Here is an 18,652-nt window from a genome sequence, read left to right as displayed (position 1 = left end):
ACCTACGGGGTTGGAGCAGGGGGAGCAGGGGGAGAGATGGGGTTCGACAGGTGCTGAGGCTGGATGTGTGGAGCCTTCTGGGTCCCAGAGTGAGCTGTAGCAGAGGAGGGTCCTGGTCTCTGGTGCTCACAAGAGGCCTGTGGTCTGGGTGGGACTCGGTGCTGGGGGGTGGGGGTGGCTGGGAGCCCATCCGCAGAGACACAGGTAGCATGCCTGAGCGCAGGTCTGGAGTGGGGGGGGGCATGGACACTCCTAGTGAGTGCTTTCGTTCTCCCAGGGAGCTCTGGGCACTGGGGCACTGGGGGTGGGAGGTCTGAGGAGGGAGAAGGGCAACTCCAGATCTCCAGGAGAGCAAGGCTGCACAGGGCAGGGCCATGGAGCTTCTGGAAAGTCCCAATTCCCACGCAAAGAGGCTAGTGGCAGGAGTGTCTGTGGGACTAGCAGCAGTGGGTGGTCTCCCTGCCACCTGGGGCCACTGGCTGCGGAGCTGGGGGTTGGAGTGGGAGGTGCTGGGTCCCGCGGGAATGGGAGCTGCACCCAGAGAGTCTGCTGAGCAAGGACAACCACGATGGGGGGGGCCCCAGAGTGCAAGTTGGGGGGACGAGTGAGGGACCCGGGACGGGTGGGACCAATGGACCATAGATCCTAATGGCTTCAGAGGGAGGATGAGGGGGTGGCTAAAACTATTGTGTTGCCAGGTGAGTTGGTGGGAACATGCACGGAGGGGGGGAGGGTTGGTTGTGTGGGGTGGGGGGTTTGCGAGGAGGCCAGGGTGTGGGAAGCTTTGGAATCAGCACAAGAGCACAGCAGTGGTTCGGGGCAAGGCCCCCCTCTGTGTCTTCAAGGTGGAGAACTGAGGATGGGGAGCAGGGGCTGCAGCAAGGCCCTGATCAGGGTCTCCTGGCGTGACCTTCACGGTGGGGGGCCACAGGGTCTGGAAGCAGGGCTTCGCTCAGCACCCTCAGGGCACAGGGAAGTGTCCCACCCTGGAGGCAGCGGCAGGGGAGCGTCTCAGGGTGGGCACGGCGGCTGGCAGGGGAAGCCCCCCAGGGAAGAGATTTCCATTTCAGCTCAAGACCGGGGGCTGCCTGCAGATGGTGGCCTGAAGATGTGTTTAGTTTGTTTGACCTCTGTAATTTAAATAAATGTTTTTGTAACTAGTTGCCAGCGTTTAAAAATCAAGAGATTTCACATCAAATTTTGGATATCAGGCTTCTCTTTAAAAATTAGAATTTCTGGCTGCATGAGACCATTTCCTAGAGCTCGGTAGTGGCCGCTGCCTGGTGGACAAGGTATACCTGCTCATTCACTGCAGTCCCCCCAGGCCCGCTTGTCCTCAACCCCAAGGGACCCAGCCCCAGCCAGGCCACCCGTCCACCCCAGGCTCCCCATTCCCACCGTTCAAGCCGAAGTCCTGCTGCTGCGCAGCCACTAGGCGGCAGCTCTCGTTCTTTGTTATCCCAACATGAGTTTCCTAAGCCAGTGACTCCAAGAAGGTCACCGCTGGGAAACTCAGCCGGGCTTCCAGATGAGACGGCAGGGCAGAGTCAGGTTGTTACCACGTCTGCTGGGCACGTCCCCTGGTGCACAGGCCAGCAGGGGCAGGCCGTGGCGGGCTGGACGGGGCGTGGGACCCCATCCTGCCCACCTCCGGAGCTATCCAAAGCCTCTGCCTCTCCCTGGGCCACATCTGTGCATTTGTGAAATGAGTACGGTCACTTCCAGGTTCTGCTCTGTGACCCAGAATGAGATGCAGATAGGGTCTATGGACTGACGAAAGGCCGGTGACCGCTGCACCTTGAACACACTCCTGGTCCTGAGAGGACCTTCCCAGCTCCTCGAGGCCCCTGGCTACTCCTTGAAAGCGCACAGCAAGTGTCAGCCGCTGCCCAGCCTGGTTATGAGCTCCCCCCCCCCCAAACCCGCAGGGAGGGAAGGGGCCGCTGAAGGGAACAGGGAGAAGGGGCTCCGGGAGGCAGGGGTCTTAGAAGGGTGGCTGCACCACCAGCCCCCCCCCACCCCTCCCTGCAGCACGCTTCCAGCCCTCTCCAGGGTTCCTGCTTGGCTTTGTCATCCCTCCCACCCCTTGAGGGAGCAGCAGGGTGGGGAGGAAAGATCGAGGAGCTGGAAGCCAGAACACAAGCCCTGAGACTGACGCCCCCACAGGTTCAATGAGGGTTCTTAGGCCCTTTATACTTGCAAGCAACAGCAAGAAACTCCCACCCAGGCTGGAAAGAGCCTGTGGGGCTCACAGACCCCGGGGAGAGCTGAACAACCACACATGAGGACAGCCACGCAGCCCCCTCTCTGGGGCACTGCCATCCGGGGGCTGGAGCGGCTTCCTCCTGGCTCCTCTCTTCCCAACTCCAAATTCAATGATGTCTCTCTGGTAGCTTGAACTAGGCCAGAGTGAGAGTGTTCACGTCCCCCCAGAACCAGCAAATGCTCCCGGCCCCCTTCCTCATCACGTGGGGGCTCCCCAGCACCACCTGGCTCAGCCTCAGCTGCTAGTCCTCCTGGTAGGCCTCAGCTCAAGGATAAATTTTGAGGAGAAGCTGATCTTGTGTCCTGTGCTTACCTGGGTTCTGAACTATTAGTTCAGAGGAAGTGTGTCCTCCAGGTAGACCCGAGAGCAGCGGCGCCGGCAACGTCCCGTGAATACACGTTCCTGGGCCTCCATTGCCTCATCTGTAATATGGAAGTGAGTAATTTCTACCTCAAGAGTTGTGGGCATTTAGTGAAAGTGCTCTGTAAAGTTCTGGATGTACATGAATCATCACCTCCTTCTCTGCAGTTCTGCTTGGCTAGCCTGACCCCCCCCCCACCCCCGCCCTGCCCTCTACCTCAGGGCTTTTGAACTTCCGGCTTGTGTGTGACTGCCGCTCTCCTACTTGGCTTCTGACGCAGAGCCACCCTGACCTTTGGGTCCTGTCTGGGTCTGGGTCAAGAACGGCCAATCAGCTTCACCTCAGGCACCAGCTCTCATTGTTCCTGGTTGCCTGCAGCTTCGGGTTGACTCAATGTGAAAGTGATGCGACTGATTAGTAATGTCTGCCAAGAACCTAGAAAGAAGACGCTCACCTGCCACACAGTTGCCATTCTTGTCTCTCCCTCTACATATATATGCATGATTATGGGCTCATTAGTGCCACATCTCAGCCACAGGTCCTCTGCACATGAGCAAGGGTTGTGGGGCAGAAGGGCTTGGGCCAGGGAGCCTAATCCTAGAAGCCTGGGTTGGACATCACTTGCCCAGGAGCTACTGAGTTGAATGCCTGAGTAGTAACAGGGAGGCAGCTTCTTGGGAAAAATCCAGGTAGGCTGCCCTACCCGACCCCACCTCACCCTTCCAAAAAAAGAGGTCTTCCCCCACGGGCTGTGAGGCGAGAGATCATTGATGATGAACTCCAAGAGTAGAGTAGAACAATTCTAGTGTCATTTGTGGGGTAACTGCAGTGCTTTGGAGGTGGGGCCTGTGGCCTTGGGTATGGAGGAAATCAGTAGATGATCCATGAAAAGAATCATTCCAAATTCCAACTCTGGTCAGCTCACCCCTTGCGTAAACTTGGCCCACGGCCCTCCTCTGCCCTCAAGATAAACCCCAAATATCTTTGTTTGGAAGGCCCTTCCCCCAGTCTCCTGGCTCCCTGCTCCTCCCAGGCTCTGTCCGGGCTAAGCCATGAGGTACCACCTCATCTCCCAGCATGCATGACCTCCCTTAGCTCTGGAAGCACAGAAAACATCAACCTGAAAAAATTCTCTCTACTGCTCCCACTGGAGCCTCACCCAGGAGTTTTCCTTCCAGAGCCTTACTGGCTCCGGTGCTCATCCCGTGTGCCCCCACAGCACCCAGTACTTCTGCCATCTTGCCGGTGCTGGACCTGTTAGAGTCTGCACCCTCCCCCCACCCTGTAGGCTCCCTGAGGCCAGTCAGTGTTTCCTCCTCACCACCAATCCCTGGTTCTACCTAGCCCATAGGACAAGTGTCCCAGACTCACCCTATTTTTTACCCGAGTTATTATCAGAAACACCCCTCCTTCAGAGTGTTCCTCAGCAGCCTCTGAGTGGTTCCCAAAGGACTTGCTCAGGAACCATCCTCAGGTGATTTCTAGAGAACTGTTCCTCACCTCATCAGCCCAAAATGCTGGTGGCCCTAGAGAGGAGCAGCTCTTCCCAAGTGACCAAGCCAATTCCTTACCTGACTTTGGAGAAGGGATAGAAACCATTCGTGACTATTGCTTCAGAAATATGGGCCAAACCCCTTCTCATCCCTGCTGCACACACACACAGAAACACAAATACACACACACACACACACACACACACACACACACGAGACTAGGCAGGAACAGTAGCAAGATTTTATTAAAGTTTCTGGAAAAACAGAAGGAAGGCCAACCCATAACTGCTTTTTGAAGTTGCTACTCAACCTAACCCACATGGTGCCACACCCAGTTCCAAAGTCACCCTTAATAGGAACCTTATGAGGATATCTATCCATCACTCTTAACATTTCATCTCATAAGGGATTCACCCATAAAAATCATCAATTACCACAGCCTTTTGCCCGCTCTAACCATCGCATTGACCTCTAGACTTGTAATACACACTCCAACCACTAGAGGCACACTTATCAGCAACAAAAAGGGACTTCCTCCCCTCCACCCCCTCCACTGGGGATCTACAATAACAGAGTCTCAACATCTCCCTCCTTGAAAATTCCAGCTCCTTTCTGCTCCTTGGAAGTTCCTGACCTGGGTCTGTTTGTCCGGAGCCAGACCTCCAGCAGCCCCAGGCAGCGCCACACCTTGGAATTTAGCCAGACTCACTCCCTGCCTTGGAGAAAAGAGGAAGTTTTGTTGGGCTTCACCCACCGCTGGGGCTTTTCTCTCTAGAGCCCATTTCCAGAATCAACTTCTGTTCAACCAGAACCAGAATCAACCTCTGTTCCTGGACCAAAGGTTAAAGCTTTTGAAACTGGGGGGAAGCGGGGACTTGAGTCAAGGATAATGGAATAAAAGCAGTAGCCAGAGAGAGACTTTGAGGCTGACCTGGCCACACTGAAGCCTTCTCTGTTCCTCCAGTTTCCATTTGTTGGCAGGATTTGCCCCCATCTGTCTGCCTTCAGTTCCCTTATCACCCCTCGAAGGGCTCCACGAGGGAACTGCTATGGTCTGAATGTTGAAAAAATTCATCTGTTGAAAACCTAATGTCCCGAGCGATGGTGTTAAGAGATGGGATCTTTGGGAGGTGAGGAGGTCATGTGTGCAGGCCCTTGCGAAAGGCATCAATGCCCTTATACAAGAGGCCTAGAAAGCTCCCTCGCCCCTTCTGCCATATGAGGAAACAGCAGAAAGCCCGCCCGGGAGGCGGACTCTCACCAAACACTGAATTGTTGGCACCCTGATCTTGGATTCCTCAGCCTCCAAGACTGTGAGAAATTAATTTTTATTGTTTACAAGGCACCTAGTTTGTGGTGTTTTCTTCAAGTAGCCCGAACAGACTCAGACAGAACCTAGGAGGAAACTGTTGCCGGGCGCATGAATGTGCACACACCTGTGTAAGGTGCACGTGTGTGCACGTAGCTATGATAGCAGAGAAAATATGACCTATTTCCCCGTGTCCCTTCTCCCCCCCATCCCCATATTTCCCAAACCAGAACTTGGGACATGTGATTTGATAGGAATTTTCAAATTTGGGAATTGAGGTATGTGGAAAAAAATGAAATGAGGAAACACTTTTTCATCTTTTTAAATTAAAAATATATAGTGAGGGGGCACCTGGGTGGCTCAGTTGGTTAAGCACCTGCCTTCAGCTCAGGTCGTGATCCTGGAGTCCCAGGACTCAGCAGGGAGTCTGCTTCTCCCTCTCCCTCTGCTCCTCCCCCTGCTCATGCTCGTGCTCTCTCTCAAATAAATAAAAATCTTAAAAAAAAAAAGTTAATAACAACCAACATTTATTTAAAAAAAAATATATATATATATATAGTGAGATGTGATTTTAAAAAACCAACGGGTGTTATATATTGCTGGTGACAGTATAACTATCACAGGCTTCCTGGATATATCAAGAGTCATAAAAATATTTGTACCATTTGACCAGTGGTCCTGTTTCTAGGAATTTATTATAGAAGATGATTGGGGAATGTTTGGCAATAGAAGAAAGTGCTCATAAATGACAGTCATGCCTCTGGCAAGAAGACTGCCTGCATCTGTGGCATGGAAATTATGAATAGGAAGACTATGTAGCAGAATAAGAAAAAAAGTATATATATTTATGTCATATCATTACTATTACTTTTCAAAGATTTTATTTATTTATTTATTTATTTATTTGAGAGAGAGACAGTGAGAAAGGGAACACAAGCAGGGGGAATGGGAGAGGGAGAAGCAGGCCTTCCGCTGAGCAGGGAGCCTGATGCGGGGCTTGATCCCAGGACCCTGGGATCACGACCTGAGCTGAAGGCAGACGCTTAACGACTGAGCCACCCAGGCGCCCCTCTTTGCAAGCTTCTTTGCCCCACTCTTGGGCCTTGTCAAACCTGTGCTTGGGGGTGCCTGGGTGGTGCAGTTGGTTAAACATCTCACTCTTAGTTTCAGCTCAGGTTGTGATCTCAGGGTCCTGGGATCAGCCCCACATCAGATTCCGCACTCAGTGTCTGCCCCGCCCCCCTGCACTCTCTCTCTAAAATAAATAAATCTTTAAAAACAAACAAATAAACAAACAAACCTGTGCTTGTATAGAAAGCAAAGGAAAGCCAAACCAGACACAGTGGAATTTGGATTCTAAGTCAGAGAGAGAATAAGAGAGAGGGAGGGAAGGGGAGAGAGAGGTGGGGGAAGGGGATGGGGGCTACTGAGGGAAAGAGGGAAGGATGAAGGGAGGGAAGGAGATAGATAGGAGATGGGTCCTCCCTAGGAGAGCAGGCTTCCATTGACCTGCAGGAGGGATGAGGGAAGGTGATGAAAAATGATATAATGGTTTATAGAGGTCTTGTCCTTGTTGGTGAAAGACAATGAAGCATCTAGTTTGCTACTCTTCTGTTTATGTATTTTGAACTCAGGTCAGTTAAGAATTCATACTTCTCATAAATGAGAAGACAATAGCTCATTGATAGGAAATGTTCAAAAACTGAGTTTTCTCTCTGTGCATTCTTGACCTATAGCTGAAATTTTAGAATTGAAGCTATAAGCCCTGTTTATATGTTTGTGTCTGGGTATGTAGTATTTTCTTACCTTCAGATTATCAAATTAGTTAGATTATAAATCTCTTCCAGGACCTCTATTCTGATTGAGATTTATTTATCTTAGAGATGGGAGCTTATATAAACTGAACATTCCTAAAATTCCCCCACATTAAGGAAATTGAACCTCTAATACTTTCAATGTATAGAAAGTTAGTTAGTTACACACTAACTCAAATGTTTTAAGAATTCAATACCACATAATTTATATAAAATTTTTGTATGAGACTAATTTAATACTGTTTTAACAAAAATAGCTATGTCTTCTATGAGTTATCAGCGTTAAGTATAAATTTACATTTTATTCTATTTGGGTATGTTCTTCCTAAACTACTACAGATTTACAGATCAAATTAGCTAGCACCACTTCTATTTAATGTTTAAGAATATGAAAAATTTGTGTTTAATCAAATTGAATCGTTATTCTGATAAACTTAAATTTCAAGAGTAATTATACTTTGTAGTGTGTCAACTAGAAGATAGTGTCCAATACCTTTAGGTAACCTAAAATCTTGGACTGATTCTAAATTGGGTTCAATAACTGATATTCATTTAATTCCTAAATCCCTTTTTAGTAAAATAAAATACTGAAACATTATTTCAAGCATAATTTTTAGCTCTTTATATGGTACTGAAGGTTCTATATAATATATATATATTTAAGGGTCTATTAATAAATATGTCCATTTTTGCCACCTTGAAAAGTTATAATGGATGTGTATGGATATAGAAAGTTGTACTTTTGCAGAAAGGAATTTTATTTGAGTGGTCAAAGTTAGCTAAGGATTGATGGGTTTATTTATATGATTTTCAAAAAAAGTTTTAGTGTTAAATATTATACTGATGCCAAACTAGAATCTCGCTTTCTCTGTTAAAATGACAAAATTTTCCTGGATTATCAGTCTTCTCTTAATAAGGGCTTGGTTAAAGGTTTTTCTTCCTTTTTTTTTTTTTTTTTTAAGATTTTATTTATTTATTTGACAGAGAGAGACACAGCGAGAGAGGGAACATAAGCAGGGGGAGTGGGAGAGGGAGAAGCAGGCTTCCCGCCGAGCAGGGAGCCCGATGCAGGGCTCGATCCCAGGACCCTGGGATCATGACCTGAGCTGAAGGCAGATGCTTAACGACTGAGCCACCCAGGCACCCGGTTAAAGGTTTTTCTTTACCTTCAGAGTTATCTGTTTAGAGGGCAAAGATTCTGTGTCTTATCAGAATAATTTCTTATGCTTTAGGTTGACTTTATCATGTCCTTGATTATTTAAGTGAATAAAGTCCTCTCACTTTTGAAAGAGCTAAGATTCTTTACAATCATGTTTCCTTTTATGTTAACTTTAACAATCTTTTTACCATCATTTTAGTTAAATGTGGTAGCCAAGGGGCTGGCTCAGTCAGAGAAGCATGTGACTCTTGATCTCAGGGTCATGAGTTTGAGCCCCACATTGGGTGTAGAGATTACTAAAAACATAAATAAACTTAAAAAGAAATGTGGTAGCCAAGTATTGTTTTTCAATAATCGTGATCCTACCTTAAGTGCTCAACACTGACAGAAGCTTTTGATATTTTGTCTTCCCCAAATCAGATCCTCTCTTAAATGCATATTGCTAAGTGAGAGAATCACCAATCTGAAAATGCTACATACTGTATGATTCCAACTAAATGACACTCTAGAAAAGGCCAAACTATGGATACAGTAAAAAGATCAGTGGTTGCCTGGGGAGAGGGGTGGCGGGGGAGGGGTGCCAGAAGGTGGAGAGTGGGGGAACAAATCGGCAGAGCACAGAAGATTTTTAGGTCAGTGAAAATACTCTGTGTGAGACCATAATAATGGATACATGTCATTTCTTTTATAAATAAAATCTTAATAAAAAAATAAAATCCTAAAGAGTATCTTTCACACCTAAAACCATCTTTGAGATTTCCCAGAGGGTCCCAAGAAAATCATTAGGATTTTTTTGTTTAACTTTGTAAAAAGAGAGGTATTACAAATAGTTAGGTTTATCTGATATGTTACTACTAACGAGCAACACAGGAAGTTGGTTAAATCAAGAGATGCTTTTGTTTGGGTAAAATGTTATTAACATAAAATTTTCAGAAATTGTATGCTGCATAGGAAGTTCTAGAGAATTGTCAGTGCCCTAGCTGTCCATGATATGTTTCTATTTATCAGAGTCCTGGTGCTGCTTTGTGTAATATTAGACAAAAACAGGAAAGTGTTATCAATCATAATTTGTTGTTTTAAAAATGTTAACTTGATTGCAACTTTACTTCTTTGAATCTAGCACCTTGGAGGCCAAGGGTTTTTTTTTTTTTTTTTTTTTAAAGATTTTATTTATTTATTTCACAGAGACAGAGATAGCGAGAGCAGGAACACAAGCAGCGGGAGTGGGAGAGGGAGAAGCAGGCTTCCGGCAGAGCAGGGAGCCCGATGTGGGACTCGATCCCAGGACCCTGGGATCATAACCTGAGCCGAAGGCAGACACTTAACGACTGAGCCACCCAGGCGCCCAAGGCCAATGGTTTTTGATTAGAGATTCACAGCACTTATTCATGGGATTTTATTAATACACAGGCATTTATGACCTAATCCAAATTTACAGACTCTCTTTCCTTGATACTGACATATTCTTGGTGTCAAATAACAGATCAAATCCAGATTTAGTAAGGAGTGATTTTCTTTGAAGGATTACTACCAGGGTGACAGTGGAGGAGGGACGATTGTAAGGTGGGGGGGGACAGCATATGAGATGACTGTAAGAACCCCTAAGATCGGCATGCGTCACATGGGTTGGGCAAAAAGAGTTTTCTTTTATAGAAAATAATGGGTTTGAGGAAGTGGGATGAAAGAGTGGCATGACAGGATAGTAAATCAGAGTTTTACCCTGAGGCCAGCCTATTCTCAGGAGGGTTTGTGTGCTGGCTCAGGCTGAGGGGGGCCAAAGTCCAGGGGCCTGTGGGAAGGAGAGAATCTTAACCAAAATTTGGTTAAAAAGCATTTTATTGCCATTGATCAGTGGGGACAAAATAATTCAGCTAGTCCTTTATGAGGCAAAGCTCAATGAACTCCAAAAAAGATAAACTCAATGAGACCTACACTGAGACGTATTAGAAGCAAATTTTCAAAAGACAAAGGACAAAGACAGCATCTTAAAAGCCGCAACAGAGAAGCAAATCGTCACATACAGGGGATCCTCAATAAGAAAATAAGCAGATTTCTCATCAAAAACTTGGGAAGCCAGAAGGCAGTGGACCAGGATATTCAAAGTGCTAAAAGAAAACCCTGTCAATCGAGAACTTTATATATGGCAACTGTCCTTCAAAAGTGAGGGAGAAATTAAGATATTCCCAGTTAAACAAAAATTGAGAGGGAGTTTGTTACCATAAGACCTGCCTGGCAAGACATGATGAAGGGAGTTCTACAAGTTGAAATCAAAGGACAGTAACTCAGCTCCGTGCTTAGCGTAGTCTGCTTCTCCCTCTCCCTCTGCTCCTCCCTTGCTTGTGTGTGCACTCTCTCTCTCTCTAAAATAAATAAATAAATAAAATCTTAAAGAAAAAACAAAACAAAACAAAGGACAATAACTCGAAGCCACATGTAGAAGTAATGATCTCAATAAAGGTAAATACATGGGTACTTATTAAAGGTAGTATTATTGTAACAATCACTTGTAACTGTACTTCTGTTTGCTTTCTACATGATTGAAGAGACTAATACATTGAAAGAAAAACAATTACTAGTATAAAAGCTAATATTACTGTAACTTTGGTTTCTAACTCCAAATCTTTTTTTCTACATAATTTAGGAGACTAATGCACTTAAAAGAATCATTAGTTTATGTTTCGGGGCACACAATATATAAAAATGTAATTTTGTGACTTCAATAACTAAAAGGGGTAGGGACAGAGCTATAAAGGAACAGACTTTTTGTATGTTATTGAAGTTAAGCTGGTATAAATTCAAATTACAGTTATAACTTTAGCATGTTCAGTATAATCCCCATGGTAACCACAAAGAAAATAGCTATAGAATATACACAAACAGAAATTAAACTCTTCACTACCAAAAAATCAACTAAACACAAAAGAAGACAGTACTATAGGAATGAGAAACATAAAAAGCTATAGTGCATATAGAAAACAAATAGCACAATGACAGAAGTAAGTCCCCACCCTTATCAGTAATTGCTTTAAATGTAAATAGATTAAACTCACCAATGAAAAGATAGAGATTGGCAGAATGGATAAAAACATGATCCAACTCTATGCTATCTACAAGAGACTCACTTGAGATCCAAAGACACAAACAGGTTTAAAGTGAAGAGATGGAAAAAGATATTCCACGCAAATAGTGACCAAAAGAGAGCAGGGGTAGCTATACTAGTATCAGACAGAAGAGCCTTTAAATCAAAAAGGTTTACAAAGAAGGATATTAAATATTGATAAAAGGTTCTGTACCACAAGATGATGTAACAATTATAATCATTCATGCACTTAATGACAGACCGTCACAATACATAAAGCAAAACCTGACAGAATTGAAGGGAGGAACAGATAGTTCTACAATAGCAAAGACTTCAGTACTCCACTCCCAATAATGGCTAGAACAACCACACAGAGACAAGTTAGGAAACAGAGGACTTAAACAACACAATAAACCAACCAGATCTAGCCTACATGTACGAACGCTCTACCCAACAACGACAGAACACACATTCTTCTCAAGTGTACATGGAACATTTTCCAGGATAGATCATATGTTAGGCCATAAATTAAGTCTCAATAGATTTAAAAAGATAGATATTGTACAGAGTATCTTCATCCACAACAGGATGAAGTTAGAAATCAATAACAAAAGTGCCTGGGTGACTCAGTCGGGTTAAGTGACCACTCTTGATTTTGGCTCAGGTCATGATCTCAGGGGCCTGGGATTGAGCCCTGTGTGGGGCTCCATGCTCAGCACAGAGTCTGCTTCTCTCTCTCCCTCTGCTCTTCCTCTCACACAGGCTTACTCTCTCTTTCTCTCTCTCAAATAAATAAATAACATCTTTAAAAAAAAAAAGAATCAATAACAAAAGCAAAACAGGAAAATTCATAAAACTGTGTAAATGAAACAATACAGTTTTAAACAACCAATGGATCAAAGAAGAAATCATAAGACAAATAAGAAAATAGAGATGAATGAAAATGAAAACAATTAAAAATAAAAATAGAACTACCATATGATCCAGCAATTCCACTTTTGGATATTTATCCAAAGGAAACAAAATCACTCTCAAAAAAAAATATCTGCACCCCCACATTTGCTGCAGCATTATTTACAATATCCAAGACATGGAAACAACCTAAGTGTCCACTGAGAGATGAATGGATAAAGAAAACATGGGGTGTGTACACACACACACACACGCACACACACAGGAATATTATTCAGCCATAAAAGAGAAGGAAACTCTCTCAGTTGTGAGAACATGGATGGACCTTGAGGGCATTATGCTAACTGAAATCAATCAGACAAAGACAAATACTGTGCAATCTCACTTACATATGGAATCTAAAAACAAAACAAAATAAACAAAAAACAAAAAAACCAAAACCAACCAAACTCATAGATACAGAGAACAGATTAGTTGTTGCCAGAGGTGAGAGGTAGGGAGAGGATGGGTGAAGTTGGTCAAAAGGTACAAACTTCCAGTCACAGGAGAAACAAGTCCTGGGGATGTTATTCATAGCTTGGTGACTATACTTAAATACTATATTGTATATTTGAAAGTTACTAAGAAAGTAAGTCTTAAAAGTTCCCATGGAGAAAAACAAAAAACTTGTAACCATGTGTGGTGTTGGCTATTAACTAAACTTATTGTGGTAATCATTTTGTGATACATACATATATCTATGATTATGTTGTACACCTAAAATTAATACATTAAATCAATTATGTCTCAATAAAAAAGAAGAAAAAAAACAAAGAAAACTTAGCAAAGAAAACAAAACACCTAGCTGTAAGGAGGAGCCTCTCTAGCTCCCCAGTGTCCCTGCAAGCGCAGTGGGGATCCCAGCCCTGCATCTCATCTAGCAGTAACAAAGCAGCTCCCCCACAGGGCCTGCTAAAACACAGTATTTAAATAAGATCTAGAGTTTAGTAGATAATACTCAAGATGTCTAGGTTTCAATCAAAAGCATTCAACGAACATACCAAGAACCAGCTAATTCTCGGCTTGAATGAGAAAACACAACAGATTGTCAACATTGCGATGTCCCACAGATTAGAATTGTCTCACAAGGAATTTAAGGCAATCATCATAAAAATGCTTCAGTGAGCAATTGTGAACACACTGAAGACAAATGGAAAAAAAATTCTCAGGGAGGGCTGCTGTGTTCCATCTTGAGGGGTCCCCCTACTTCCACAAAACCTTCCCTGACCATGAGTCCTGTGTTGCTGAGCCCTCTATCCCAGAATTCCTGCAAGAACAGACACCACCTTAATTACAACACTCCTGGTCTCTGGTAGGTAACCTTGTGTGTGTGTGTCTTGCTTCTCTAGTGAAATTCTGGAGGGAAACTCAGTGTCTCTCTTCTTATTTTTATTTTATTTTATTTATTTTTTTAGAAAGAGAAAGAGCACACACAAGCAGGGAGGGGGAGAAGCAGAGGGAGAGGGAGAGAGAGAATCTCAAGCAGCCTCCACACCCAGCGCAGAGCCGGACGTGGGGCTCAATCCCAGGACCGTGAGATCATGATCAGGGCTGAAATCAAGAATCAGACACTCAACCAGGTGAGCCACGCAGGCGCCCCCTCTCTCTCTTTGAAAAACCTCTCTCACAAATCCCAGCAAACAAGGGTCACAAACAGGCGTACTTCACAGACAGGGGCTGAAGGCTCCCCAGTGAAGCTACAATGACTCTAGCACAGCACCCGAGGCAGAGTCTACACTGCAGTCAAACAGGCGGAAAGCAGTAAAATACACAACAGTCATTTCTACCAAGCAGGTTTCAACACTCAGGGCACTCAGGAAAGAGTGGAGAATGCCAGGCATTCGGATCAGAATCCCTCTCCCTTCAAGAAAACTCCGACATTTCTTTTCTACTTACAGGCCCGAGAAGAATGTGCCGGACTTCCATCTGTGGGACGTGCAGCTCCTGGGTCTGCTTCACCTGCTAGGGAGCCTCGCTCTCACATGGGGGCCAGCACTGGGCACAGCAGTGCAAGAGTGGTTGATGGGTAAGGGTTCCTCCTACCTCTGGGCCGAGGGGACTCGAGGGTCCAAGGCCACCTCCCTCCTGGAGTGACCTAGCTTCAGGAAACCTCCATGTCCTCAGGATGTGGCTGAGGGGACCCCGCAGAAGAAAATGCAGACCTTGGGCATAGGTCTCTGAGAGTCTCAGTGTGGCTGGGGAAGGTCAGCCTCTCCAGCCTGGTCTGTGAGCTGCGCAGGGGGAGAGTGAACCCAAGACGAGGAGCACCTGATGCTGGGGGCTGGGGCGAGCACGCACTGAGCCTTATAGCGGAGCCACCATCCCAGCAAACGACAGCATCAAACCAGACATGATCTCCAGAAATTTATTGGAAACACAATACAAATTGATTAGTAGATGGTATCTACTTACAGACAGACAGTCCACACTAATATCACGCTCTGAATGAATCATCCTGGGGAAACACTCATGCCCGCTGATGCATGGTCTGGGCTAGTGTTCTCTGGCAAGGCAAATCAGAAATTCGGAGCAGAGGAACGGAGGGGAAGGATGGACAGAAAACTGGGACACGGCTTTCCTGAGGGGAATGGTGAGGTGGGATTGCTAAACGGGTAAATTCCCCCAAAGGAAAACAAGGACAACCGTGGAGAATAAAGGCTTTACCTCTCCCTTCCAAAAACATTTTCCTCTCTAGGTGAGTGAGTCTACAAAACCCCCACGGGGTCAGCTCCTGCGTCTACTCTCACCGGGGTCTAAGAATAGCATGGGGCATAAACAGCAGGCTGGACATGACACAGGGCAGACCGAGGCCACGTACATCGCAGCCTGCTTGCCTCAGACCTGCTCCTCTACCTCCCCCACCCTGCTCTGAGTGGCGGGGGCTGACCACTGCAGCGTGCTTATCCCAGGACCCCAGGTCAGCTGGCTTCCAGCTGGGTTTAACTAACAAGAGGCACCTGAAGAATCTGCAGGGCATGAGAAAAGGAGAAGCCAGGCTATTTCTCCCCACACATGCCTCGGGGGTTGTTTCCAGCAGTGACCATGCCTCCTCGAGGCCCCAGCTCCCACCAGATAGGCCTTCTGTGGTCCCCAGTTCCTCCCAGTGGACCTAGTCCCCGTGCTCTGGTAACGTGGCCTCCACCAGCCTCTGGGGGTGGCTATTTCCTGCTGTTGCTCCCCACCTCTGAGTTTGGCCTCTTCTTGTTTCTGTGTTCAATAATTCTCTAGATTAAAACCCCTGTTTTAAATATTTGCAGTAGCTTCTGTGTCCCTGGTTGGATGCTGACTGATAGAAACCGGGCTGTGGGCAAAGTAGAGTTGTGAGCGGTGGGCTAAAAACCAATCTGTCCTCCTCTTTTGCACCATCTCTGGGGGTAGGCAGGTGGTGACGCAGAATGGGAAGATGGCTTGTGAGCTTCTGTGTCCTCATCCAAGGGAGCACAGACCAGGCTCAGCACAGTGCCACCAGGCACATCTGCCGTGGGCCATGCAGACAGACCTGCATGTCTACCCCAGAAGCTCGCTGCACCATGGTGACCTGCCCCCAACACACACAATGGAGACACTGTGGCCCCAGGAAGGGGTGGCCGGGAAACCCTCTCAGGACCAACTGCTCAGAACGGCCAAGGCCAATGTTAGAGGCTCCTTGGTGTCGTTTCTCTATTCCCTTGAGTGTTCAGTCAGAATGCTGGGGAACTTTCCAGAGATGAAGTGGGAACATAAAGATCTTAGTCAACATCGTCTTTGTAGGAGGATGAGGCTGTAGAACAGGAGTTCTTACTACAAGGTGAAGGAACGGCTTTCTTGGTACACGTAGCTCAAAATGAGCTGCGCTTTTACCAAAGCTAAATGTGAACTACAACTAGGGTGGGGGACTCCCTGTTCTCCCTGCAGACCGGGCTTGGCCTCAGTCTCCAAATCTCCGGGGCCTGGATGAGGAGGGCCTCTCCCAAGAGGCAGAGAGAGTGAAGCTTGGCAGCAGAGTCACAGAAGTGGACTGCTCTCAATCAACAGTCACATTTCACATGGGTCAGGAGAGGAGCATGAAGGGGCCAGGTAGCCATCGCACCTCCTGTGTCCATGAGTGACAGTAAGTCCAGGGCAGGGCACTGAGACAGCTTTCTCGTGTCTTTCTTTAGAGAGAACACACCATGTGGTGTGTGATGCAGAGAGCCAACTGCCTCGTCCCCCTAGGTCTTTTCAGAGGGGACTTTTCTCTGGGGAACCCTGAGGGCAATGCCTGTCACCTCTGCCCCACTCACTGGGCACCTCTAACACAAGCCAAGACCCAGAACAGCTCCAAGCGTTGGCATTGGTGAGAACATCCCCAGGTCACCCTTGCAAAAGCCAAAGATGAGAAGCAACGCCTTAGAAGAGAAGCCACGCTGGCTGCAAACTGGAGAAGGAAAAGGCAGCTTGAGCTCTGGGCATTGCCGTCAGCCATCATCCATCACGTTCTCTTTGCTGAGCTGAACCCAGACTCTGAGGATCTGGGCATCTACAGTGTCATTGTCATTTTAATGATACCTCACTCTGCTTGGGGGGCAGGGGAGTGTCAACTCAATTGTAGTCATTCTGTCTTGCAACCACTTGGCTGTTTGGCCAGCCAGCTGCAGTCCCCAGGGACAGTTCAAAGGCCAGAGACTCCAGTTTTCTTTCACGGTGCTGTGAGCCTGGGCCCTGCAGCCTGTCCCTGCAAATGGAGGACAGGGGAGTGGCCAGACTCATATCTGCTTGGGGAGTTGTGGGGCACTAAGCTATTCCTACCCCTGCAGCTGTGTGCACAGAGCTGCAGAATGGCCAGGCTGTGGGGCCAGCAAGCGCTGGTGCTGAGGGCAGACAGGAAGAGCCCAAGCCAGTGAAAACTGGGTCACAGGCACATCTCCCGGGGCCTAGGCACGTGTGTTCACAGAAATGTCTGGGCTGGAAGGGTGGGGGGGCTTGTGGTGTCGTATACGCACACTCACCTGCAAACACACTTCTCTCATTTCACCCTCCTAGGCCAAACAGATTCCGTCTGCTTAAAATAAACCTGGGGGGTTTGTGACTCGTTGAAGGACTAACCTGGCCGCAGTTGCTCGGCGGCTGGCTTGGCTGTCAGGGAATAGGGCAGTCCGCGAATGGCTTGTCACGGTGATACACGCGGTGATACACACGCTCAGCTCTGTTTCAACACCTGCTTTTGCTGGAGCTGTTTGGGACCAGGCAGAACCAAGTAGGACACCAGCTTCTCTCCAACAATAAAATACAGATGATATGAAGAGTTCACAGGCTTACTGAAGAAGATTTTCTTATTTTTTGTCAGAATCTCATAATTCTGTATCTAGGAGGGGAAGAGGAGGGGGAGCCAAATATAGGATGCAGAGGTGAGAGCAAAACTTCCCCATTAGAAAAAAATAAAGATGAAGCCTATTGAGAAAAAGCCAAGTGACAGTAACGGCAAGGATAGGGGAATATCATGAACTGCATACACTGGCACTTTCCTTGAGAAAAATCCATTCAGAAAGCTGCCATGTCCCTCCTGCAGACCATCATGGCGCCGACAACAGGGCTGAGCGGACACATGCAGGGCAGCAGCAGCTCTGAGCTCCCAGCAGCTACGCTGCTGGACGAGCCGCGGTGCCTGGGAGCGGAGTGCTGGAGAAGGAGGAGGCTGAGGGGCTCCCTCGTCCCCTCAATTTTCAGGCAGGTCCCGCTGTGGGACAGTGAGGTCTCTGAGAGGAAAGCGAGGTGACATTGATTCACACGTGGAGACACGACTTTGGTGCCGTGCGCTCCTAACAGTTTCTTCCCCTGCCCCACCGAGTCTCCAGGGGGCACATGTGAAGGTCTCCCACTGAAATGTGCTGGAAATGGGGCTGCCTCCTTCCCAGGCACGACTGTGAACATCAGCAGGACAGTGTAGCGAGTCTTGGCTTATAGTATGAAATAGGGATAGCTCAGTCTGACACGCAGCATGTGAGTTCTGGGGAAGGAGAGAAATGGGGTCAATGTTAAAGCAGTTCTGACAGAGGAGGCAAGGTGAGATCAAGGACAGAGTCAGCCCTCCCACCCACAACGTCGCAAACGTCAAGGAAAGGCAGTCAGGCATTAATTCAAATAAAAGCTCACGCAGGGTAGTTTCAGGTTGGACCAAAGGGAAGTCTAATTGAGGCCAAGAAAATATGTGAATGACACTGAAGTATCTTAAAAGCTGGGTTTTGGATGGGCAGGTGTGGTG

At 46.9% G+C, this 18,652-nt stretch overlaps 1 protein-coding gene and 1 long non-coding RNA gene across 10 annotated transcripts in view; one reads left to right on the top strand and one right to left on the bottom strand.

The window, feature by feature from the left end:
- The window catches only part of MTA3 (metastasis associated 1 family member 3), a 231,789-nt gene that overhangs the window by 406 nt on the left and 212,731 nt on the right, over positions 1 to 18,652 (bottom strand). For 7 of the 9 annotated variants that reach the window (XM_078056247.1, XM_078056248.1, XM_078056240.1 and 4 more), the window contains one exon: positions 2,579 to 2,688. In XM_078056247.1, coding sequence (XP_077912373.1) covers positions 2,594 to 2,688 — 95 coding nt within the window. In that variant the 3' untranslated portion in view covers positions 2,579 to 2,593. Of the gene's footprint in view, positions 1 to 2,578; positions 2,689 to 14,781; positions 18,398 to 18,652 lie in introns of those variants that run through there. The other 2 variants (XR_013441677.1, XM_078056242.1) reach the window with 1 other exon arrangement.
- On the top strand, positions 225 to 15,684 carry LOC144379210 (uncharacterized). The gene is made up of 3 exons (XR_013441679.1): positions 225 to 2,701; positions 13,848 to 14,012; positions 14,331 to 15,684. It is a non-coding gene; the product is annotated as an uncharacterized LOC144379210 (long non-coding RNA).

Source organism: Halichoerus grypus, chromosome 10 (assembly GCF_964656455.1).
Source record: "Halichoerus grypus chromosome 10, mHalGry1.hap1.1, whole genome shotgun sequence".
In the NCBI taxonomy this organism is placed as follows: domain Eukaryota; kingdom Metazoa; phylum Chordata; class Mammalia; order Carnivora; family Phocidae; genus Halichoerus; species Halichoerus grypus.
The sequence above is the reverse complement of the archived record's forward strand: the minus strand, read 5'-3'. Positions and strand labels throughout refer to the sequence as shown.